This window comes from Antechinus flavipes, chromosome 2 (genome assembly GCF_016432865.1).
Source record: "Antechinus flavipes isolate AdamAnt ecotype Samford, QLD, Australia chromosome 2, AdamAnt_v2, whole genome shotgun sequence".
Classification (NCBI taxonomy): Eukaryota; Metazoa; Chordata; class Mammalia; order Dasyuromorphia; family Dasyuridae; genus Antechinus; species Antechinus flavipes.
Genome location: NC_067399.1, coordinates 647,375,084 through 647,400,239, shown reverse-complemented (window position 1 = coordinate 647,400,239; position 25,156 = coordinate 647,375,084). Strand labels below are relative to the sequence as shown.

General features: G+C 34.4%; 1 protein-coding gene across 7 annotated transcripts in view; it reads right to left on the bottom strand.

Moving 5' to 3' along the window:
* Positions 1–1,979: 1,979 nt before the first annotated feature.
* The window catches only part of CCSER2 (coiled-coil serine rich protein 2), a 120,600-nt gene continuing 97,423 nt past the window's right edge, over positions 1,980–25,156 (bottom strand). For 5 of the 7 annotated variants that reach the window (XM_051982360.1, XM_051982359.1, XM_051982364.1 and 2 more), the window contains one exon: positions 1,980–14,976. In XM_051982360.1, coding sequence (XP_051838320.1) covers positions 14,161–14,976 — 816 coding nt within the window. In that variant the 3' untranslated portion in view covers positions 1,980–14,160. Of the gene's footprint in view, positions 14,977–19,227; positions 19,268–25,156 lie in introns of all 7 variants that reach the window. The other 2 variants (XM_051982361.1, XM_051982362.1) reach the window with 2 other exon arrangements.

Genomic DNA, 25,156 nt, shown 5'->3' with positions numbered 1-25,156 from the left:
ATAGCAGCTGCCAGAATCTGCTACAGTAAGAATATAGATATCTAAAGGCATTGAAGGTTTATAAGAAATCCTAGTAAGTAAAAAGTGACCAAAAAGGAAAAATGGTTACCAACAACTTTTGCTCTCACAGACTAGCATAGCTTATGGCGATAAGGAAAAGTTTGTGATCATTATGGACCCTCAAAACCTACAGGAATGCTTGAATCCTCCGGGAACAATGAGAAATGAAAATTGAGAAAACACTTCAGTTCCCACTATATGGTTTGGAAAATGATATAATTAGGCTCCATAAGAATTATCATAAATATTAACTGGGGGAAAATTCCAACCGAAGTAGCAAGTAATGAAGATGAGGAGAGAGAGTTTTTCAGGTTTGAGGGACAACCAATGAAAATGCCAGCCTTAGGAAATACTAACATGGGGGACAGTGAGCAGAGAATTATAATGTCTAATTTGATTGGTTATAGTTGTGTTGTTGTTTTTTTTTAAATAATGACTGTTTCCTATTCAAAGGGCTCATTTTGTCACAAATTTAAGTTAAATTAAATGGTCCCTTAGGAGATCAAGGAGATCAAAACTCTTTTCACAGTAATGATGACATTTTAATTACTAATATAGTAAATTTTGACAGATATAACCCACATAAGCAAAAGTTCATCAGGAAGGAGGTTCATAATCATTTCTCGAATGTAAAGAGATCCTGAAACTGAAAGTTTGCAGCTTTGACTCTCTGCCTTTTAAAAAAAAAATAAATTAGAACAATATTTGTCCTTCTGTTGTTTTAAAGCACCTTTCTATGAGCCTACTGATAATGACTTTGCCATTATACCCATCCATTCATTCAGGACCCCACCATGAAAATTCATTTGGGCTTCACCAGAACTGGGAATAGATCTTATCTGCCATTTAGTATAAAGCCATCATTTGACAGAAAAGGAAACTGCCTTCTTAACACTTTTTTTCATTGTTGTTGTTCAGTCATTCAATTGTATCCAATTTTTATGATTCTACATGGGGTCTTTTTGGCAAAGATACTGGAGTGGTTTTCCATTTCCTTCTCCAGCTCATTTTACAGATGAGGAACTGAGGAACTCTGGGTGAAGTGACCTGCCCAGGGTCACAGAGCTAGGATTTGGATAGAGATCCTCCTGACCTCAGGCTTGGTGCTCCATCCACTGCACCATTCACTTTTCTCCCTTCCCAATACTCAATGATCCAACTTCACTGGCTTTCTTGCTATTCTCATATCTTTTTTCTGGACAATCCCCCACACTGAAATGCTCCTCTTCCTCACCTCCTGAATTTCCCAGCCTCTTTCAAGATTCAGCATTGATTCCACCTTTGACAAGAAGCCTTTCCCACTCCCCTCAACCCTGCCCTGCCTTTCCCCATCTCACCCTCTAATGTCTTCTTTCCAAGATCACATAGTATTAAATGGACATAATTGTTTTCATACTGTCTCCCCAATGGACTCATAGCAAGTGTTTAATGAATGTTTGTTGCTCAACAAATGACTTACCCAAAGACATACGGGTAAAAAGTAGAAGAGGTGAATTCTGAATTGAGATCCTATGAATTCCAAATCTACCATCACAATGCCCTTTTGATTCTTGAACCTTTTAAGTTAAATTATTTAAAGCAGCTACAGAGATGCCCCACATATCTTGAGCTTTTGTGCCTATTAACCATTTTTACACAATCCATTCTAATTTTCTTTCTCCTTGCCCTCTCCTGAAAACTGTGCAGTTTACCAATATCCTTCCTAAAATATGGTACCCAGAAATGATCACAGTATTCCAGATGTGGCTTCATAAAGGCTGAGTACAAGAGAGAATTTTTACAAAGAACTGAAGTTCACTAGTCTCTATTTGACTTCTCTTTCTATGAAAATCAGAACATTTGTCCCTCTCTAGTCCTATGGCACATTTTCCTTTGTGGTTTTTGTTTTCTGCCAGGGAGAGAAAGAAGGAAAGTGAAGATTATTTTTGAAATAAATTTTATTGATATCTTTTTCAAAACATCATCTAAATTCCCCCCGGTATTTCTTCTTTCCCCAGAGAACCATTCATATAACAAAGATTTATTTTTCAGAAGGGGAAAAAAAATGTCAGCAAAACCGATCAATACATTGAAAAAATCTTAAAACATATACAATATTTCACACCCATGGACCCCTGATCCCCCCCGCCCCACCTCTGCAAAAGAGTGGGGTAAGGTGTCTTCTTATAGTTCTTCTCTGGGACTAAACTTGTTCTTTGTAATTTTGCAACATTCATTTTTGGTTCTTTTGTGGTGGTTGTCCTTTCCATTTCCATTGTTGTACTCGTTATATATGTTGTTTTGGGGGGTCTGTTTTCTTCACTTTGTATCAGTTCATATAAATCCATGTTGCACTGTAATCATTATATTATTTCTTACAGCACAATCACAGTCTATTACATTCATATACCACAATTTAACCATTCTCCCACAGAAAGGCATATACTTTGTTTCTAGTTCTTTGCTAAAACAAAAAGTGCTACAATAAATATTTTGGTGCATATGAAGCCTCTTTTTATCAATGACTTGTTTGGGGGTATATACTTAGTAGTGGAATCTCTGAGCCAAGAATATGGACATTTTAGCCACTTTATTTTTCTAATACCAAACTGCTTTCCAAAACGATTGCACTAATTCACGGCTTTATCAACAATGTATTAGAAAAGTTACCTTTTCACAACCCTTCTGACATTATTCTTGTCTTTTGTTATCTTTGCCAACTTACGGGGTATGAACAGTGAAACCTCAAGATTGTTTTGATTTACATTTCTTTTAACTGGAATTTGCCATATTTTTTTTCAAATAGTTGCAAATATTTTGTAAATCTTTTGAAAACTGTATCCTTTCACCATTTATATACTGGAGATACTTGTTCTTAAATATTTGTTGTTAGTTCTATGTTGACTACCTAATCCTTAACAGAGAAATTTGATACAAATATTGTTTTCCATTTGACCATTTCTCTTATCCTAAGTGCATTAATTTTATGCAAAAACTTTTCAATTATATGTAATTTATCTATTTTAACTTTTGTAATTGTCTCTAGTTCTTTTCTCGTTAAGATTACATCTCCTAGCCATAGATGTAAAAAGCATATGATTGTTTTCATCTCTAATCTTCATGATATTTTAATGAGCTCTGGCAACTTGAGCAATCACACACTCCATTCCCTCCTTACCTTAGGATGGAATTAATGTGGTCCTCTTAATTCTAGTGCCTTCCCTCTGTCAGTTATTTCCTATTTCTCCTGTATGTAGATATTTGTACATTTCTGTTTGCATGTTATCTCCCTCATGAGACTGTGAACTACTGAAAAATAAGAGAATGTCTTGCTTTTTCTGTGTATTCCCAGTACTTAGAATACAATAGGCGTTTAATGGATAATTATTGATTGAAAAAAATAGTAAACTGAATTCATCAAAGATAACTAGGGGCTCTCTATTTTCCTACTCATAAATAAAAAGTATAAATATTTAAAGAAAACACAAAAGACAAATGTCAGCTGGGCTACATAGAATCAGTAATGGACAAAGAGGAAATGAGGACGATTGCCAGCACAGAGAGATCCCAAAGGAGCGTGTGGGGCAGGGCGGGGAAGGAAGAAGGAGACAGAGACAGAGACAGACAGATGGAGGGGGAAAAGGGAGATGAGGGATCAGGGAGGAAGGGAGAGACATGGAGGATGGAATAAATATCAGAAGGACAGGAATGGTCAAATACTGTTCCAATTAAAAAACAAAAATGAAAAGATTTAGGGATCTGTCAACAAATAAGCTTGACTCTTGTCCCTGAAAAAGAAGTATTTTTGAGAGTATTTAGAAAAGAAGTGGTAACCAGCATAGGTTCACTAAGAACAAAGTCTCATGTCCTTTTTCTTTAAAATTAACAGATACTAGTTTTGTCTTCTGGGGCCAAAGAAAATAAGTCTAACTCTTCTTTCATATCACACATAGTCTTTAAAATACTAAAAGTCAATTCTCATGCTCTCATTGTCCCGTTCCGAGTCAAGAAGAAGTGTCTTCCATTTTTTTGATAACTGTAGGTTGGAATATTGAGCATATCATGTGTTGTGACTTTAGTATATCTTTGGGCTGACTTTAATAGTAGGTGTAGAGGCAGTATATACTGCATGCCTGAAATACACTTCCTAAATGTCACCTTTTAAAAGTTTTTCCTTCCTGATCCTCTCCCTCCCAAACTATCTCAAATTTATTCTCTGTATATACTTATATGTGTACTTATTTTCTCATATTAGAAAGTAAGCTCCTTGAAAGTAGATTGTTTCATTCTTTGTATTTTTATCTCCGTAGCCTAGCAAAATGCCTGGCACAAGTAGATGCTTAATGTTTGTTGATTAATAGATAAAAGCTTATCGTCATCCCCACTGAGTCTTGCACACACAAAAATGAGGTTGTAAAAAAATTCTCCCTCATGGGATATAGGGAAACTTGCTTCCTTGATTTTATGTGAAAAGGGGACTAGGAGTTTGTCTAAAAGCTCAGTGAGGGGATGCTGATATGTTTGCCTAAACAACTAATGCAATACTAAGCTACAGTAATAGTTGATAAGTCTCATGGTTATTCTGTGTTAGTCTAATTACATCTGGAGTATTGTATTTAGATTTGGGCACTACATTTTAATGATGTTACCAAAGAAAGCACATAGTGAAAAGATGAAAAAAAAATCATATCACCCTATCCTTCAAAGTCCAAATTAAGTTTTGACTTTGTTGTGCTTTTTCTGGATTTAGAGCTGCTCCTTATCCGTGAAAATACAAACTAGGATGAATCTGCAGGCTCATTGATGAAGATGTTTCCTCTGAGAAAGATCACAGCTCATCCCTGCCTACCCTTCCAGTACAATTCTTGTAGGCTAATCCATGCCATCCATTAGCTCACCCAGGGGGAGAAAGGGAGTATTAGTTACCCAACATGCTGCTGGGAACCCTCCTTTCCTTTTGGCATTTGAAGGAAACCAGTGGTTTCTCTGTAAGTCATAAACCCCAGGCCTATTAAGCTTAGAGATGAGATGACATGGAATTGGGAGAGGGGAGGGGGGCGCAAAGATGAGGCTGCTGAGAGAAGAGCTGATATACATGGTGATTTAACTTTGCAAAGTGCCTTATACAATGATTCCCTGACCCATAAAGCAATACTGTTCAGATATTATCTCCATTCATAGGGCAATGTGCCCTAGTGGAAAGAACACTGCATTTGGAGTTAATTTCTGTTCCAATCTCACCTCTGTGATCATGGGTATTTATTTTTCACCAACTCAGTGGGAATCAATTTTCATCTCTGCCATGAGACTGTATTGGACCAGATGGCCTCTGGTGTTTCCAGCTCTAATGATCCTATAAGGAAACTGAGGCTTGAAAGGATAAAGTAACTTTTCTGTAATAACACAGCATGGATGAGCCCAACATGGGATTCAAACTGAGGTTTTCTTCAATCTGAGTCCAGAACTCTAGTTTGCTCTACCCAGCTATGCTGTATTTCCTAATCAACAGCATTAAGTATCTAAAAAGTTGTTTATTGGAAAAGGATTCAGCTTTTTCCAGAATAGAACACTGGACTTGGAGTCAGAAGACCTGAATTTGAATCTTACCTCAAATACTTATTGCTTATGTGATAATGAATAAACCACAAGATCTCTTTCAGTATGTTTCCTTATCTGTAAAATGGGAATAATGGAACTTGTCTATAAGGACTATTATGATTAACATGAGATAACATGAAAAGGGCTTAGCAAACCTGGAAGAGCTTTAGAAAAGCTAGCTAATATCTCCAGCGGCTCTTAGTTCTTTTATTGGGACTAAATGGGTAGAAGTTATAGGGAAGCAAATGTATGCTCAAAATATAGACCTAAAATCACACAAACATAGAATAGAATTGTGACTTAGGGAGATGATAACGGCTTTCAGGTATTTGGAAATTTTCATCTGGAAGAAGAATGCTATTAATTCTTCTTGTTCTACAGGAAGAAATTATGAGCAATGACAAACAGTGGTTTAGAGTTAGATTTACACTTGGAGGAAAGAAAAAAATTGCTAACAAAACTATCAAAAAAAAATGGTTGCTTTATCTCTCCTCTTATTGCCCCTTTAAGTCTTTAAGTAGAAGTAGGATAGCCACTTTACTGGAGATGTGGAAAAGAGATTCTTTTTCAGGGGCAAGTCTGACTAGATAGCCTCTGAGGTCCCATTCAGAACTAGTAAACTCCCTATCATTAAAAGAGAAATCAAGAAAAGGATATATGGCTAGTTGTAAGAGATGCTCCCGTATTAGTAGAGAGTTGAATAAGACAACCATCATGATCCCTTCCAACTCAGAATCAATCTTCTAGGAGACTAGATGCTTAATTATTTTTCTCCTTGGTGAAAAAAGTATAAATTTCTGTAAATAACTTTATTAATAGATAGCTAGATGGTTAGATACAGATTAAAAAAATGATTGATGAACAAAATTTTCAGTCTTAATTATGCCACAATACTAGAAATATTGGAAAAACTCACTTTCACAGATTATGAGAAGTTTTATTTTGCTAGTCCTTTGTCGGTTCTACCACAGTGCAGCCTTTTAACTAGATGGGATGTCAAATCAGTTAGTATTATTTCCAAGCAATCTAACCCTGGTTTTTCTGTAATCAATGTTTGTTAAATTAAAATGAATAGAAACCAAGCTTGAAAATTGTCTTGATAACAGTCTATGTTCTTATGAAACTGGGAAGCTAAGGAGGCAATCTGATGGTCCATAGGACTTGATTAAATTGATCTCTCTTAGACATAGGAGGACGCAGAGTAATAGAGAGGAATGTTAACTTGAGAGGGAATAAAACTTGAAGGCTCTAATTTGACTAAAATATGTAGTATGTAAAAGAGTACAATATACAACTGGAAAGGTAAACAATAGCCAAATTGTGGCAAGTCATTAATGGCAGGCAAAGGTATTTATTTGCTTTTTATCCTATATAGGACTATTGAAGGTTTTTTATTTTAAAATAAGATAAGTGGTATGATCAGACCAACACATAGAGAATGACAGAAACCACTATAATATTTTAAGGTTTACAAAGTGCTTTTCTTACCATAATTTATAAGGCAGGTAAACTAAATAGTATCCCTATTTTACAGTTGAAAAAACAAGCTCAAAGAGCTTAAATGATGTATACCAAAGCAAACTTTGAATCTACATCTTCAGACTCCAAAATCTGACACTTTTACTATATTATACAATAGCAGATAGACTCAAGTTGAATGGGTAACCTTATGAAATGTCTTCCAGCAAAAGCTTAAATATATGTTGCACTAGATGGCTTCCAAGATCCTTCCTAATAGTTCTGGGACTCTAAATGGTGAGAAACTGGAAGTGCACAAACAGGAATTAGGGAGATTTTATTATAGTAATCCAGATTCTGAAATTAGGCAGTGGCAGCAAAAATAGAGGTAGACCAAAGGTGGAGAGAGAACTGATAGTACATGTTAGAAAATGATTGGACAGGAGGTGAAAAATGACAGACGACCTCCTGGAAATCAAGCAGAGGAATCAAAAGAAAAAGCTGAGAGGAAGAATAGGAGAGCTGAGGCAACTATAAATGTTATAGTGCAATGATTGTTGAACCTGGAGTCAAGAAAGTCTGAATTCAAATCCAGTTTCAGACATTTATTAACTGTAGGACCCTGGAAAGCCACTACACTTCCATCTGCCTCCTTTTCCTCATTTGTAAACTGGATAGAATAATAGCATTCACTTTTCAGGGGTGCTGGCAGGATCAAATAAAATATCTCTAATGCACTCTTGCAAATTTAAAGTGCTATATAAACACTATCATCAATATCATGATGATAAATACTATCATCATCAGCATCATTAGGTTTTAGTTCTGAGACTGCTGAACTTGAGGTACACGTGGGACACACGGGTGGAGATGTTTTAGTAGTTAAAGATGAAAGACAATGTCAGTGGAGAGAATGACTCTACATATATATTTGGAGATAATTATATCCACAAAATGCAGTGACATAAAAGAAAGACCACATGTTCTCTCCCTTGGGACAAACGATAAGTTTTTCAGTTATATTATTTAAAACTGGCATAATAGCATTATTTGATTCAGGGGATCAGATTTGAAAATGATCACTATGGGCCAACAACACCTAAAATGAAATTTAATAGGTATAAAGTTTTATAATTGAATCTTCTCAAGTACAAATTAGGGGAGATGTCGCTGGGCAATGGGTGTTTTAATGCTCTATAATCTTAAAATTATTTTGAAGTATTACATGATGGTCCCCAAATCTTATTATAGAGACCCAGTGTAATTTATTAAAATACTCTGGTATCTCTGCCTTCATAAATTCTTGTAAATTGGATTGGATTTGTCAGAATAAATTTAACAGAAGGGGAAGGAAAGGGAATAAATATTTATATAGTGCTATACTATAATGTAGTATATTATTATATACGTGAAACACTATGGTAAGCTCATTATACTGTTATCTCATTTGATCCTCAAAACAACTCTGGGAGGTAGGTGCCATTACTATTCTTATTTAACAGTTGAAGAAAATGAAGTAACCAAGTTAATGACTGGTCCAGGGTGACAAAATAAGTTACTTAGGTCAGAAATGAGTCCGGGGCTGTGATACAAAGACTAAAATTTTTATGGGCCAGAACTTGAAACAAGGTGGTAAAGTCAGTGGAACTGATAGAGACAATGGTTATTTAGCATGGTGTTTAATAATTCTTTAATTCAATACATATACTTAGTATAGTTGTACAAGATTCACACCTTTGATAAGAGACCATTTAAGCTCGGACAAACTCAGCCAGAATCAGAACAAAGGAAGGCCAGAGAAGTGGTGGTATGCTCTTCTCCTTCAATTCACTGAAACCAAGATCCAGAAGGCTGCTAAGAAAACTAACTGAGCCCCAAGTGAAAGAGACAAGATAAGAGAGCATATTTAAACTAGGAACCTCAGCCAGGATTCAGTTGGGGAGACTCAGAAGCCAGAGAAGGCAGGCAGGAGCTCAAGCTTTCAGAACCAAGGCCAGACTGAAAGGCTCTCCAGAAAGCTGCCCAGCCCAGGAAGGAAAAAACAAAGGATCTGGGCTATAAGAAAGCTAACCAGGCCGCAGGAAAGGAGACAAGACTTGGAAAGAGACAATAAAGGATTTGGATCTTAATCCCTGGCTGCACTTGTGATTACTGAACTGAAAGGAAGGTTGCTTCCAGAGACCCAAGAAAACCCCAACAAGAGAATATTGCATTTTAGAGAGAATATTACGCAAAATGGCAGCCGCGTGTCCATTACATTCTAACACAGGAGACAAAGGGGACATACAGTTGTACCAGAAATACACAAAGTAAGTGAATATATGCTCCCAGGAAGTTGGGGAGGCACTAAGAAGATCCAACAAAGTCTTACAGAGAAGGTGATCTTGAACTGTGCTTTGAAAGAAGCAAAGGATTTTCAAAGGCAGAGATGAGGAGGAAGAGTACTTTTCAAGGCATGGGACAACAGCCTGTGCAAGGTCAGTCTGACTGGACCCCAGAGTATATGAAAAGGAGTAGTATATAATGCTGGAAGGGCAAGATCAGAGACTTCATTGTGGTGAGGGGCTTTAAAGGCCATGCAGAAGTTTTTGTATTTGACTCTGGAGGTCACAGGGATTCACAGTTTAATTAGTATCCTGTACTTCAGGATATAACTTTAAGGAAGAAGGAGTAAGGAAGGCAGAGTCTCAAAGCAGGGAGAAAAATGAAGAGTATTCTGCAAAGTTTGAACTAGCATGGTGGCTGTGTGAGTGGAAAGAAGAGGTCAGATGCTGGAAATGTTTCAGAAATAACATTCCCTATTTGGGTTAGGTCCTCTTCTGACCTTTTAAAAAAAATCTTGGTTAGAACTTTCCACCATTAAACTATTCCCACCTTTCAAAAAGTCCAAAAAGAATGAGGGCAGTTTTATTTCATTATTTCCAAAATAAAAATGTCTTCCATGGAATTTCCTTAAGACTTTCTGTGTCCCTTTTCACAAATACTTAAGTTTAATACTATATAATATGTTACCACAATAACTTCATAATTCTATTAAATATCACAAGCATCAGAAATTTAATTTGATGTGAAGTTATTTACATTTTCAAGTCTGGGTTTTCAAAAAGTTCCTTTTTTTTTTTTTAAATAAAAATACTGATAGTCTTCTCCTTAATTCTCCAGTGATAGTCCTCCTCCATTCCCATATAACGGCCTGACAATGACACCTAGGTTCATGAAGAAAACCAGAAAATCAGCAGTGTAAATTCTGACATGTCCTAATGTAATGGAAAGGCTCGGGGGACTGTCTTCAAAAGCAGCCAAAAGGCTCATCAACAGAGGGCTGGGGAGGTGATTTTTTTTTTTTTTTTTTTTAGTATGAGCTTTTTAGTCTCAAAAACTTTCAAAAGATGTCAACTTGCATTGGTAGAGGGAGCAATGACATTAATGAAATCATCTTTCTGAAATATGTAATTCCCTGTTCAAGTTCCATTCTTCACCTCTTTTTCCTTGTTCCACTTGTGGTTTGTGAATGAAGAAGTTAAAAGGATACTGGCTTTTTTCCTCCTTACACCGCATCATGATCTGAGTTTCTACAATTCTCACAAAAATTTTTTCTAAAATTGGTAGCAAGTCAGTGTTTCATCCCAAAGGAAACTGAAGCACCAGACACTGAATAAGTCAGAGAAGAAGTGGATGATCTAGGCACTGTCCTTTCCTAACTGCTGACATCATCACTACTATACAAAAGAAAGCACCCATATCAACTCAGGAAAATCAAATTAAAACCGCAGCTTTCTTCTGTCATCATTTTAGTTTTGTGATTAAAAACAAAAACAAAAATAACCCCCCCCTCAAAGTTCCAAATAAACTATGAGGAAATGTTAAGAGAAAAGGGTGATATTTATAATTATCCATTTTATTTTTATTCACTATAGCAACACTTTCAGGAAAGAGTCTTTACATAAAGGTTTTCTACTTTACAGGCAAATTGCAATATACAGTATATACTTTGGATGAATTAAAAAAAAAGACAAAGGGGGAAATAAACACTCAAAAGTATTAATAGTTGTATTTTTGTCTTTTAGCTAGCATCAAACTTAAGTCTTTAAATAAGAATGTTATTGGATTTGGCATTGTATTTTATTGTGATTTGACATCTAAGGAGGCAGTGAAGCAGCTTTATCAAAGCAGTGATCAAAAGTATACTGCATGTTTACTTAATGACAAAATTTAGATGATTTTTAATTCGAGCCTTCCAAAATGTATCAAAACTCATGCTGCCACACTGAAATAAAAGAGAATACATGGAAGGTTCCATTTGAAAATGCACTTGGAGCAAAATATTAAGAAAATATGATGTGGGCTCCTCCAAATTTCAAAATGCATTTGAGATACACATGCATGCCACGGTATCCACCCACAAAGAATTCAACCCCTTTAGCAGCATGAAAAATTAACTTGTGCAGGCTTATTGATTCTCATTTCAATTGTGTTTCAGGATCCCAAAGTACATTCCCAGTGAATGTGAAATCAAGGGAATCTACAAATTGAGATTGTACATCTAAGTCTAGCATGCTAGACCATAGGTATATGTGTAAGTGGCAGCTAGAGGAAACAAAAAGATTCTATAGTATGCTATTAAGTCAAAAACATAGGAAAACAAAGGAACGTACAAAAAAAATGTACGGGAAATGTGACATGCGAGGTGATATAATAGTTTTGTTCAGTGCTGTACAGATGCCTTAAAACAGCAACAATTACAGAGAAATTTATTTCAAACAAACAAAAATAGTCACGTACAACAGGAGGCTTCTTGATTACTTTAGGCACAACTCTAAGCAATAAAGCTCATTTAAAGTGCAAATCTGATTTTTTTCCTTGTATTTTTTCACTTGTTATAATAGTTAATAAAGGCTCTCATCTCTATTCAAATATATTGAACAGTAGTCTCATTCTCCTGAAAATATTGCACAAAAGAAAATAACAAAAAGAAAAATGCAAATGGGCTTCGGCAATGATTGTTATTTGAAGCATTCTAAAAAGATTTATCTACCTAATGCTCTAATCAATGCTTTTCAAGTCATCTGCACCTATTCAATTATTTTTAATTTTCACAAAGGAAAAGGACTAATCTTTTCCAGACTTTAAGCCCCAAGAGCCTGTCTCCATTAATGAACATTAAGATATCTTGTTGATAGGTCTGAGTATACTAAAATGACCATAATGGACACTATATCAGGAACCTGCTATAATACTGCTGTTTTTCAGTTAGAATTTATGGCAAGGGTAAACCCATTCTTGAGAGATTTTGTATGTGTATGTTTGTTGTTATCAGGAAGACCTAAATATATATGGCTGATATATCTTCAAACATGTGCACAGAAATGGTTTTCTGACAATTCAGTATGAAAAATGAGTTTAGCAAGCATGAGGACAAATTGCATTTTGTAATTTCAAGTAAAAAAGAAAGTGAAACATTTGCCTATTTTATTTCCAAAAGGATAGTTACTTCTCATCAGTAAATTATTGTTAAAGGAATCATTGGAAATACATGCAACTGATTTCCTAGCCATATTCCCTTTAATTAATGGTCAACAGATACAAAACAAACAAACAAACCCTGACCCAATATTTCTGGTTATCCAAAGCACTTTGTAATGGTTACCTCTCTTGGAAAATACTACTCCAGGCTGATGCTATTACTGGAGAAATACAAAACAAAATCTGTAGCCTGATGGCTCTAAAACACCACTAGATCTATGCATGCACTAACTTGCAGGGTCCAACAGCTGCCTTGTAAAAGAAAAAGAAGTAACTGAGAACATCTGTCAAAACAGTTTAGTAAAAGACTCTTCCCTCCCCAGCTCTAGGTCTTGTACGAGTCCTCCTCAGTTTCTAATCACCTTCCAAAGAATTTGTCACTCATGCGCACACTCCCATACAAACAAGAAAGAAAAAAAAAGCATAGAAAAGCAAAATCAAAGCACTTAAAGAGTACCAGCTCTTCTCATGATATCATGGGCTTGCTTAAAGCAAATCTGTGATTTTTCTCAAAATATTACTTATTAAACACAAGTTTTTATTATGCAAAATAGTTTTAAATCCCTATACATACATCAAAGTTTTGTGCAAACATTTCAAGTCAGGTACTTCAGAATCTTCTGATATTAGCAGAAAGTCAATAAATACAAATATTACAATAAAGTTAAAAGACCTAATTTAAAATATATTATGTAGAACTTTAAACACAGGTATCATGAATCCTTAACTTTAGAAGTTCAAGATTCAATCACCAGCAAAACTCTTAGCATTGTCAAGTTTTGCAAATAGATGCATCTTCAGCTCCATTTCCAAAATTTACCCAGTAACAACATCAACTGAACATAAAAATTATGCCAATGAGATGTTACAGCAATGCATAGATGTTTACACATAAGATGATGTCCTTCAGCCTGGGAGATTTGTCTGATACCCAGAGAAGGCCAGGGAAGTTATGCCAATTAAAAGATTTGTTGATTTTTGCAAGAGAAAAATATAACATACATTAATAACCTGCTAAAAGCTTGAGTTCTTTAGATGACTTTAGAGGTTTTGCAGAAGCCTCTGAAATAGAGTACCAGCCAATAATCAGCTCACCAACATCTCTAGCCTCTTAAATAGGGGTTATATTCAAAAGTTGGGGCAAACAAAAAAGACTCGTATTTTAAATAATCATGATTAATAAGAATTTTAAAAAAGGACTGTCGGCAAACCATACACCCTAAATATCTGTTTAGTGGAACACTATGGTAAAGCGCGAATTTTTGTTTTTGTGGGGAGGACAAACTCAAGTTTCTTCTGCAGGTCTTTGAGATGGATAAGCAAATATCTGTGTTTACCTGAGACATGAATATTCAGACGGCATAGGCTTCAACTAGGTAATAAAACTGAATTAAATAGCAAAACTAATCGAAGCTTCTATGTTTTAATATCAAGACTTGCAGGCTTTTTAATAGTGCCTTCACCATGGGAATCAGATGTATGGAAAACAATTATAGAATGAACAAATCTTTCCAAAGAAATGGGCATGTGATGATTATGTCCTTAATGTATCTTTGGCTTAGGGAGACGAGAATACCGTTTAGAGGTCAAACAATCCCCAGAGTGGAAATTGGCAGTTTGATGTTGGATGATCTCTTTTCTTTGTGTCAATGGCCTTGGGATGTTTGTCTTGCCTTGGAAGTTTTGAGACTCTTGTCTGGGACTGCTTATTATTTGCTTCTGTTTAAAAGAGGAGACTGAAGGTGGGCGAAGTTTAGAAGCTTTCTGATTCGGCTTACTTATTAAGCTTGTCTGACTCGTAGTTTGAAGTTTTGCTGGATTACATGTTGTTAACTCTGATGTCTTGCAAGCTGTTGGTCTACTGTGAGATGATTCAGAAATGGTCCCTGGAGAAGGTACCAAAGTATTATCAACTGATGGCTTATGAAACTGCAAGGCCTTTGGATGGGTAGTACTAGCTGTGAACAAAGGCTGATTTTTCACAGCTTTTGGAGCTTGGTCTTCTTCTGTACTCACTTGGAAAGAGGGTGCAGATTCTAGTTCACTCGTTTTATTACTAGTCAACTGATCAGGCTTTGAAACATTCCCTGTCATACTCATGTGTTCTTCAGAAGGTATATTCTTTGTAAATTCCTTCATAATCAATGATGATTTTAGTGACTGGGGCAGTTCTCTGAGGCCATAATCACTTTTTTGTTGAAAATCATCTGCAAAATTTTCATTCAGACGTTCAACATCCTGATGTGAGTCCACAGAAGAACTTTCACTGTGGGCCTCGATGTGTTGCGGCTTTATTAGCTTTCCCTGGACGTGGTCTGTGGGCCTGGGAAGGTTGCTGGAAGGCTGTAGTACTTGAGGCTGTCAAAATGAAAAATAACATTAACCACAATAAACTTCAATAGTAATACAATCACTATTATGTCCCGAGTTGTGCTGATCTGGTGTTTAATGCAGCTTGAAAGCCTGAGTATGTTTTTTTGTGCTTAAAAAAAACTGGCAAAAACATAAGTGAATTCATGAAACATACAAGAAGAGTGATTATGCAAACAAAAAGTCATGTTGGCTAAAAACTCTACAGAAATGTCCAAAATAATCAGGAAAAGGGATTAATTTAGTGACTGATACTATAGAAAAATCTTTGTTCCATAATTTTATTTTAATAGATGTATTAAAAATTGTGGAGGCAAGAACTCATAACTAACTGATTTCTTTAATCTTTTCATTCCATGCATTTGTCTTTAATCAGTAGACTCAGCATAATTATAAATATGATCACCTCTTTCCTCTTGGAAGGCATCTTATGTACACTATTTATATCTGAGTTTGGAACTGTGTTAATCAACAAACACACTAGGTCTGATGATGACTGTGTCAGGTATTATTTCAGTGAAACACTGGTGGATAAATCTAATCTACTTTAATTTTTTCCAATGAAAAGATTTGGAAAGAAACAGTTCTAAAAATGTTTTTGCCCTGTCTGTGGCTGTGACGGCTTACACATATTGTGTAACCCATATTTAGATTACTGCCTCATTATACACAAAGCTTCCTTCATATAGCCAGGTATTCCCTATCCACATGGAGAAAAATATTTCGTGATATATAAACAAACAACAATGCCAATGTGCTTTAATAGATGGTGACTTGTGACCTTAAAATATATATATTTTGATAGCAACAATGTCTCTCGCCTAAAATCATCAACTGTAAAAACAGTTTCTTGTCTAGAGGTCAATGTTCAGTTTGTGGTCGGTGCAAAAATGAGACTTTAGCCATGAACAAAGTTAACTTGGCCCACAGAATATCAATGACCTTGATCTAATAATTAGCACAGTCCTAACAAGACACAAATAATTCGAGACAATAATCCAAAATCAAATGGATTCATTTTGAATTAAACTTTACAGTTTTAAATTCATGCCATATCGATTAAACTAATATCTATTAAATTTTCTAGACTTTTAAAAGCTATTTTATCATAGGGTACTAGCAGTGAAAGATTCAAGTTAAAAGTTCTCAGACTTTCTGGTTAGGCACTCTTAGAAGTAAAGCTAAGGATATATCTACTATGAGCCAGCCATGACTAGAATAAACAAATTAACAACTTAGGAAGTGGCTGAGTTCACTATGCAATTTATTCAATATATTCTTTCTTAGAGATCATTGAAAACTAGTCCAATTTAGAATATCATGAAAAGTAAAAAAGAAAATTGGATTATTAGTGGCAGAAGGATAGAGGTACTAAACAAACTAATGCTGGAGATGGGAAAAAAGAAACTCTCAAAAGAGAAAAACATAGACAATTTTGACATAATTTTTTTCAAGAAAAGTTGCCCCTCCCCCTTCCCTTTCTGTTGTCTTTAACCTTCTAACACAGAAATATGACCTGTTCTCTCTTCCTTATTTTCTAAAGTAATATAAAAATTCTAAAAATAGTAGGAATTGTAATAAATTAATAGGCATATTAATAGGCATGATTACAGATATTTATTGTCAGATCAAATTGTAAAAGGGCAGAAATTTCCACTTATTAGGTGCCATAAAAACAAATTCAAATTATTTGATTACACCTACCCTTTCTCAAAATAAGGACATTATAAATTACACCTATGGTAACCAGATTTTAAAAAGTCAAAGAAAAAAGAAAAAAGTCAAGTTAAATGTTTAAACAAGAGCGGCATGAATGTTAAGATATAAATTTATATATTAGAAGTTTAATTAAAAATGAATTCACTTAATTTTGAATTACTGTTTAGACAGCTCAAGTTGCAAATGGTAATTATTCATCCATGCAAACCTCTTTAAATTCTTAAAATATCCAAATGACCAGAGTTTATCTTTAGAAAGAATTCAAGCCAAATCTAGTGACTAAAGCTCAAAAATTCTAGAATCATGAGAATCTCAGACTTGGAACCTCAAAAATCATCTACCTAACATGAAAACAATGCTCCTAATTCGATAAAGAATGACAAAAAAATTCTTAGGAGAATGAATTGTGTTTTTATATTAGAAATAAACTCTAAAAACTAAACAATTTTTATATGATAAAAGCCAGTGAGCTATTTGGAATGGGTTCTAGACAGAATCAGAGAACATGGATTTTGACTTGTGTCAATTATTATCTGTGTGAACAGATGCAGATCAGATCAGTTTAACCTCTCTGTAGGCCTCAGTTTTCTTGTCCATAAGATGAAGGGAACAATTCTAAAGCTCTGTCCAGCTTTAAATCCATGATCCTATAATCCTATGAACTAATCAACCATGTTCCTGACTCCTCAAAAGTAAGCAGTACTGTCAGTTTTCTAAAGAAATTCCTAAAGAGATTCATGAATGGGTTTTAGAGATTAATATTTTAAATTTAGTAATATGACATGCTTTATCTGCTCTAAAATAAATGCTTTACTTCTCACCAATGCTTCAACATGGCATGGGGGTAACTCTGAGTTCATAAAAGTCATGCAATTAAGAGTACAACTTTGACAGGTCTTATACCATGGTGAAAAATACTTTTAAGTTTGGTCCTAACAAACCAACTAGGTGTTTTCCACGGACCAATTACAGTTAAGTATAGAGGCTCATTTCCAGTAGGCTAGACACTTGGCAATGAATTTTTTGGACACAGCAAATTTTTATGAAAAACACAAGGAACTGTATAGCTTGAAATCAACTCTAGCTGTATCTTAGTGTATTTTTCTTTTAGAGAATGCTACAGCAGAATTAGTAATATAGTAATACATGAGGGTTAATTTGCTTGGATACTATATAAAGCCCCAAACTTTTACCTGTTAGAACAAGTATTTACTAGATATTGGAACAAACTAGGCAAACTGGCACTATATTGCTAAGGAAAGAAGAGTTTTTAGGATACCCTCAAATCCTAATAATCTTAATGGCAAAATACCATTCAAAAAAAATGTTGTGAGTATGATGGAAAAAGCCTAATTATTTAGAAGGTTTTGAATGTTGTTTTTTCTTCCCTAATCTGTTTGTAGCTAACATATTTTTGTTGTTACAAGGAGAACTAAGTAATTATAGACTATCTGAAACACAGCAACCATATGCTGAAATCAAAGCAAGAGATATGGTATTATTCTTCCCCTCCAAAAAGTCTACATGCTTCTATAAGGAATAAGGTAGAAAAGTGAAGCACAATAAAACTCATTTTGTGCTATTTATCCAATTAACTGTAGGATTAGTCTGAAGTTATCTGTGCTTAAAGAGAGCAAAGATTGTCTCATTTTCATTTTTCTCAAGACAATGCATTAGGAAGAGACTTTGCTCATTGGGCTTCATAGAAGGAAAGGGATCAGGAATGAAAAGGTCTGACTTGAAATGCTTCTCAAACTTCCTTATGATTTTGTGACTGGATAAGTCATGAGTTTCCTCATTTCTAAAATGAGGGTTGTTAGATTCAATGGAAGTAACTTTTCATCTCCAAATTTGTGACTCCATGATCTTAATCAATCTTCTGGTTCTTTCTCTTCCTAAGTTAGTCTGTTTTCAACAACTTAGTGTTGACTAAGTTTGTCAGCATGTATTTTCCTTCCTCATGTTGATCTAAAATGTTTTAGAAATCCAAATATGTTAGGAAGAGCACAACTGGGAGTAATATTTCTAAGAAGATCTGGAGTTGGTGTAGCTATGGAGACACAGGTAGTGAGTGATCCAAATATGGAGAATATCATTCTTAGGTGGAAAGAATTTTCTACGTTCAATGTTTAATGCCCTTGGAGTTAGCCTAGTGGCAGGAAGATAAAAATATACTATTTTTATTTTTCTAAGCACCTATATTGTATCACAGTCAAGTAAACTGCTGAAAACTTGAAAGCTGAATAAAAGCTATTATGTAGCTAACAAGGGAAGAGGACATTTTCACAAAAGGTAACCCAACCCTAAATTATAGATCTTGGATCCACTTCAAAAGTTTTTCTGGTATATGTAAAAGTTGGTTCTCAAGCATTTTGAGGGATTGGGAGGAAGGAAGAAATGGAGCAATATATAGCATGACTAATTCATGCAGGACTTTTGACATGCATGCACCATGCAAAGTGGGAAAAACAACAATTATGGAAAAAAGGTGGTGGGAAGAAATCTGAAATTGTACTGTACCACGCTTTATCATAGAAGTAATGGACTAACTTCTCAACTCCTTGCCAATGGCATAATGGGAAAGCAGAGACAAGAAAAAGACAAGGACAATGATGTCAGAGGACCAACACACAACAATGAGTATAATTGCCATGACAGAATAGCAACTCAGAGATTTTAATTTCTCCCTTAGGCATCACTAGTTACTAAATTTAATATGCTTTACTAAAAATAAATTAATTTATTTTTAATTCTCACTAGTATCTACAATGGTATAAAAATCAGTTCAAATAATTATCACCTCAAAAAAACAACTCTTCAACCTCAAGGATTTACATACAGGAAGGATCTTGTATTAATGAAAGATAAAATAATTTTATTATAATTTAATGTGTTCATACCTAAGAGCTGAATGAAATGTATTCTTATATCATTTTGTGAAAAAAATCAAAATTAGTGCTAATCATTTCATATTTCTATCCATCTTGTATGTCAGCACGTGCGTACACACATACGTAGAACTTTCTATATTTCTCCACTATGTTCAATTTATTTTATTCTTCCCTTGCAACTACTAAAGTAACAAAGTTCTCTGAAGAAGTAATTTGATTCTCACTTAAGTATGATGCTATTTTTCTTAGGCCATCCAGAAACATTGATTCTGTATCAGCAAACATTCAGTATATATATATATATATCACACCATGTATTACAGATAAAACTTGATCCGCAAAAGGCCTGTGTCTGTCCACATTATATGGCTTCATAACAGAAAATTTCCACATTTATCTTCCACAAATCAGTTTTCGGGATATCTTAGTTAACAGCACACCCTTTTCCTCCTAATTGCTTTAGGTAAAACTTAGAAAAACTGCTGGTACCATCTGATAGCAAAACAAATAAATTAAAATTAGTTTTTGAACAAAATGCAATAAAGGAGAATACATAGAAACAATAATTTTAAAACTATAAGATTAGTTAACAAGTAATGACCAAATAATGGTCTAAGTTCATTCTTTTCTAGCATATAGCCACTGAATGCTAGTGTGACTTAATTTCCTAATCTCTAACTTTCACAGAACACATCAGAAGAGTCTAGGGACGGGGTACAATTACTCAGTTAAAAATGAACTGGAAAGTTCACTTTCCAAATTCGGATAATCAAAATAGACAGAATCTACTTCTTTAAAGAGTTTGAGCACCAAGATGCTACAGTTATAATAAGAAACAAAAGTTGAGTTCAAAATCCTATTTATGACTATTACACCCAGCAGATTCCTGCAGAAGAAATTTTATGTAAAAGAAGTGAAGTACTACAGTTTCTTATATTTGAAGCACAATGTCATAAGGAGTATATTCTAAGCAGCAACTGAGTATGAAGATGTTACTGTGTAGTTCAATAACAAGTGACTGCCTTACAAAAGCATATCTGTAAATACTTGAAGTACTCTAAATTTTCAATTCTTGCCAAATTTAACTAACAAAATACTGATTTTAAAATGCAATTTATTCTTTTTTCTTATTTTAAACTAAAATTCAGCTCACTCTCAATAATTTGTAATATTAAGAGAAATACAATCGCTCTTTGTCTTCTTTTCCCACTCAGGCCCTTACTTTTTATCATTAACTGGATACACATTGGGCATCCAAAATCAAATCACTTTGATCTGAACAAATTGAAGATACATTGGAACAATGCAGATTAGACACAAAAAGGTGGGAAGGAGAGCTGAGAAGAAAGGAGAAGACAGTTCAGGAAAATTCTGATCATTAAAGTGGAATTTATATAATGAGGGGTGTCTTAATATCTGATTGTCCTTAGGCTCTGGATCTCTGGATACAGAGAATTCAGAATGGGCTCCATAAAATGCTGCTTTCATGAACCTCATCAGGACTCCATGCATCAGTGTAGTATAATGGAAAAGTGCTAGATTTGAATTAAAAAGTGCTAGGTTCAAATTCCACATTATACACATACCAACCATATTAACCTGGGCCAAGTCATTTAACTTATTTGGGCCTCAGTTTCCTCATCTATAACATGATATGAGTGGTATCTGTTGGCCTCCAAAATCCCTTCCAATTCTAATCCTATGAAACTATAAGCCTGTGATATATCAATATCAATCTAAGAATATCATTCATTCCTCCTCCTTCCCCATTTATTTCTATACTGATTTATGAAAAGGCATCCTTCACGCCTATTTGAGATGGCACCTTAAAAACCATCGCAATGCTTAAATTTAAAACTTACTTCTATCAATAAAATTATACTATGATAAACTCTGATAAATATATGCTTGCTGAATCTATTTAACAGTTAGAAAGTAAAAATCCATAAATGAATATAGCCATGAAAAAAATCAGTTTAGAAGTTTAAAAGATTACTCAGAATGGTTAAGAGGTGCATTATATTTCCAGCAATGGGGCAATGAAGCAGGTCTATCAACAGCACATGATAATAGCATGAAGAGCAGAATAATATTTTTTAATGAGAGTTTCAGCATAAATTGTAGGGTTTTGCTAGCTATTAGTGAAAGAAAAATCTTGACAATATTTATATTTGTTTTACTACGTAATGGTTTTCATGTGGAGAGATCATGTGGTTAGATACAATCATCTTAGTAGCAAAAACTTAATACACTGACAAGTATTTAGAATAGTCTAAAGCAGTTTATTGCTTCTGATTGGATATAAAATTGTTTTTGGGCATGATTTACACAAAAATCTTAAGAAAAACATTTTTATGAAACTATATTGTTACTATTGTTTAAAAAAAATCTTTATGGATATATGAGAGAATTTTGCTAGGCTGAGGGCATTATTTTTGGTGAAGCATACATATACATATGTCAGTGCTGTAAGAGTAAGATAGAAATTATTTGAGAACATATAAAATGCTATTTTTCAGATTTTTAAAACATTCAATTTTTTAAAAAGATGAGCCTCACATAATACAATTTTTTAAAACATATCTTCAATTTAGTCTATAACATTCATTACTGCTATATTTTTGAGATAAAGGAACCCAAACTTCAAATAAGCCTTCAACTTGAGAACTGCTGTTTTTATTGACTTTGAAACTGTATTTTAATTTTAGCTACAACAGATTAAAATAGCTTCCTGTATCAAATAATCTATAGCAGTGTTATAAATAATTATAATATAAACTTATAACTACGAATACATCCTTTCGACATGGATCTTTGGCATGAATTTTTAATGAGAAATGACTTGCAGAAAAGAGGAATAAACTGTATTAATTCAAATAATTTATTTAGCTAAAAAGGAAATCTCCTGGTGTACTGGGACTTTGCTTAAATAAAATAAAGTTTATCTTCTCTACCCCCTTCCTAGATTTTTCAAGTGAAGACAAGAATTGAAGATGAATTAGTTTCCTTGGCAATGGGGATTTATCTTGATTAAGATAAAGGGAAAAGGCAAGTTTTCTACAATCATTAAATCAGGTACCCCAAAATGAAGTAAATAAGTCTATTTGTAAATACATTTAAATGGATTAAAATTATTCTGCTAATCCTTTATCTCCAATCCATATCACAGCTAAATTCCCAGAGAAAAAAGCTGTATACTTTTCTTAGTTTCGCTTCTTTTTCTCTCATTTGCTTCTCAAGCTTTTGCTAATTTAGCTTCTGTTGTAATCATGCAACTGATGCTGCTCTCTTCTCCAGTTATCAATGATCTTTTAATTAAATGTGATAGCTTTTTAATTCTTTATCTTGTTGACCTCTCTTCAGCATCTAACATTGCTGGCTACCTTCTTCTGGTTATTTCTCTGGGTCTTAGGAAAAAAGTTGTCTTATGGCTCTCCTCTGGCTGACCACTCCTCAATCTCCTTTGAGTTTTCACAGATATCCAACTTCCTAATTGTGGGTGTATTCTCTGTCCTGGGATAATTTTTCTTCTCTAAGTTTCTCTTTTGGAACCTTCATTAGCTTCCACATAGGTTTAAACAGTTTCTCTCCTGAACTCCAGTAACATATAACTGCCTATCAGACATTCTGAATTAGATGTTCCCCCTAAGTATCTCAAACTCAACATTTTTCAAAATAGTTCTCCTCGTCTTTCTCCCAAATACATACCCCTCTTCTTTCTCTTATTGTTAATCTTCCAGTCAATAACCCATGATCACAAATGTCAATATCATCTTGGACATTTATCTTCCTTTCACTCTAACTGCCAAATCTATTTTTTTCTTCTCCTACAACATATCTCACATCTATGCCGCCTTTTTCTCTTCAATCACATGAATAATAGCCTACTTCAGGTCATCACCTTTCACCTTGATGATTGCAGTTGCTTTCTAACTGGTCTGTCTGCCTCAAATCTCTTCCCACTCCAACCCATGTACCAGCAGGTGCCAAAATAAGATTCTCTAAAGCACAGGTCATAGATGACCATATCACTTTCCCAATGATCTCCAAAAATTTCCTATAATCTTAGGATAAAATACAAATTATTCTGTCATTTAATGTCCTTTATAATTTATTATGCCTCCTTTTACCCTCCCACAACTTGATTTGTCAACATATATTTTCTTCTTATCTCTGTCTCTCAGAATCCCTAATTTCTTTTGGTAGCAGCACTAAAATGCCTTTCCTCATCCCATTAGTTAATAATTTTCCCCCCAGTAACTGGCATATATTTTGTACTTACTGGTACAAGTACATGTTTGTTCTCCCTAGTAGAATTTAATCTTCTCAAGGGACACTGTTTAATTTTTGCCTTTTATTGTCAGTATCTCATACAAGATCTGCCACACAGTTGCTTGATAAATGTTTGTCAATTGCTCGATTTTTAATTTAAAGTTTTCTAATCAGGAAAATCATATCTAATATAATCTGCAATCACTTTTATGATTAATTTTTCAATTACCATTGCCATTTCACAGAACAACCTTCTAAAGGGCAGAGTACAAAGATCTGATAAGTATCATATAGGTAAAATCAAACTGAATAGAGAATTCCCAATGGACAAAAGGAAGATCACAATTGTTTGAGTGACTTTAACTGAGATCCCTAGAAATCACTAGAATTATAGTGCCGGATAGATTTCTTTCTTTTTTTCTTTTTTTCTTTTTTTTGCTGAGGAAATCGGGGTTAAGTGACTTGCCCAGGATCACAATCACAGAGCTAGGGAATATTAAGTGTCTGAGACCAGATTTGAACTCAGGTCCTCCTAACTTCAGGGCTGGTGCTCTATCCACTCCGCCACTTAACTGTCCCCAGATAGATTTCTAAGGGAAAAAAATGCATTATGAAAAATTACTGATCAGCTTCATAAAACCATAAAATGATGTGTTATGATTGTTTCAAAGGAAAAAAATCTGGCATTTGTTTAAAGTACTAGGGTATGTTTATGTCTCTCTTTTAAAATATTACTCACTGTCGACATTCCTTAAGAACATTCCTCCTTCAGTAAAGTCTACTGAGGCATTTGATCAGTAAGACAACAAACATCTCAAACATTTATTATGAGTCAGGCCTGTGCTAAGCAGGGCTACATCCTCGTATAGAATGTCTCTTCCATATGCTTTTTTTTCCCCTCATTTTTAATTTTTTGGAAAGTAGTGGGTTATAATAGAGAAAGCACTGAACTTGGATTCAAAATCTGTATTCAAACCCAATATTATTACCAATTAGCTTTAGAATCATGAGTTACTCTAAGCCTTAATCTGAAAAAGAAGTAACAGAGATTATTATCAATCTGATAAAGATATTGTGAGAAAAAACTTTGTAAGCTATAGCCTTAAAAATGGGAGCTAGTTTTTTTGTTCATCTGTGCCAGATTACGTTTTTAGGAATAATTTTTTCGATTAAAAAACAAAACCAATGAACAAAGGAAATAGAAGGGAAAAATCCTTTTATTTTTCTAGTATTGATTCATCTCCTCTTGATTATCAAGGAAAGAGAATTTAGGCATCAAATAAACA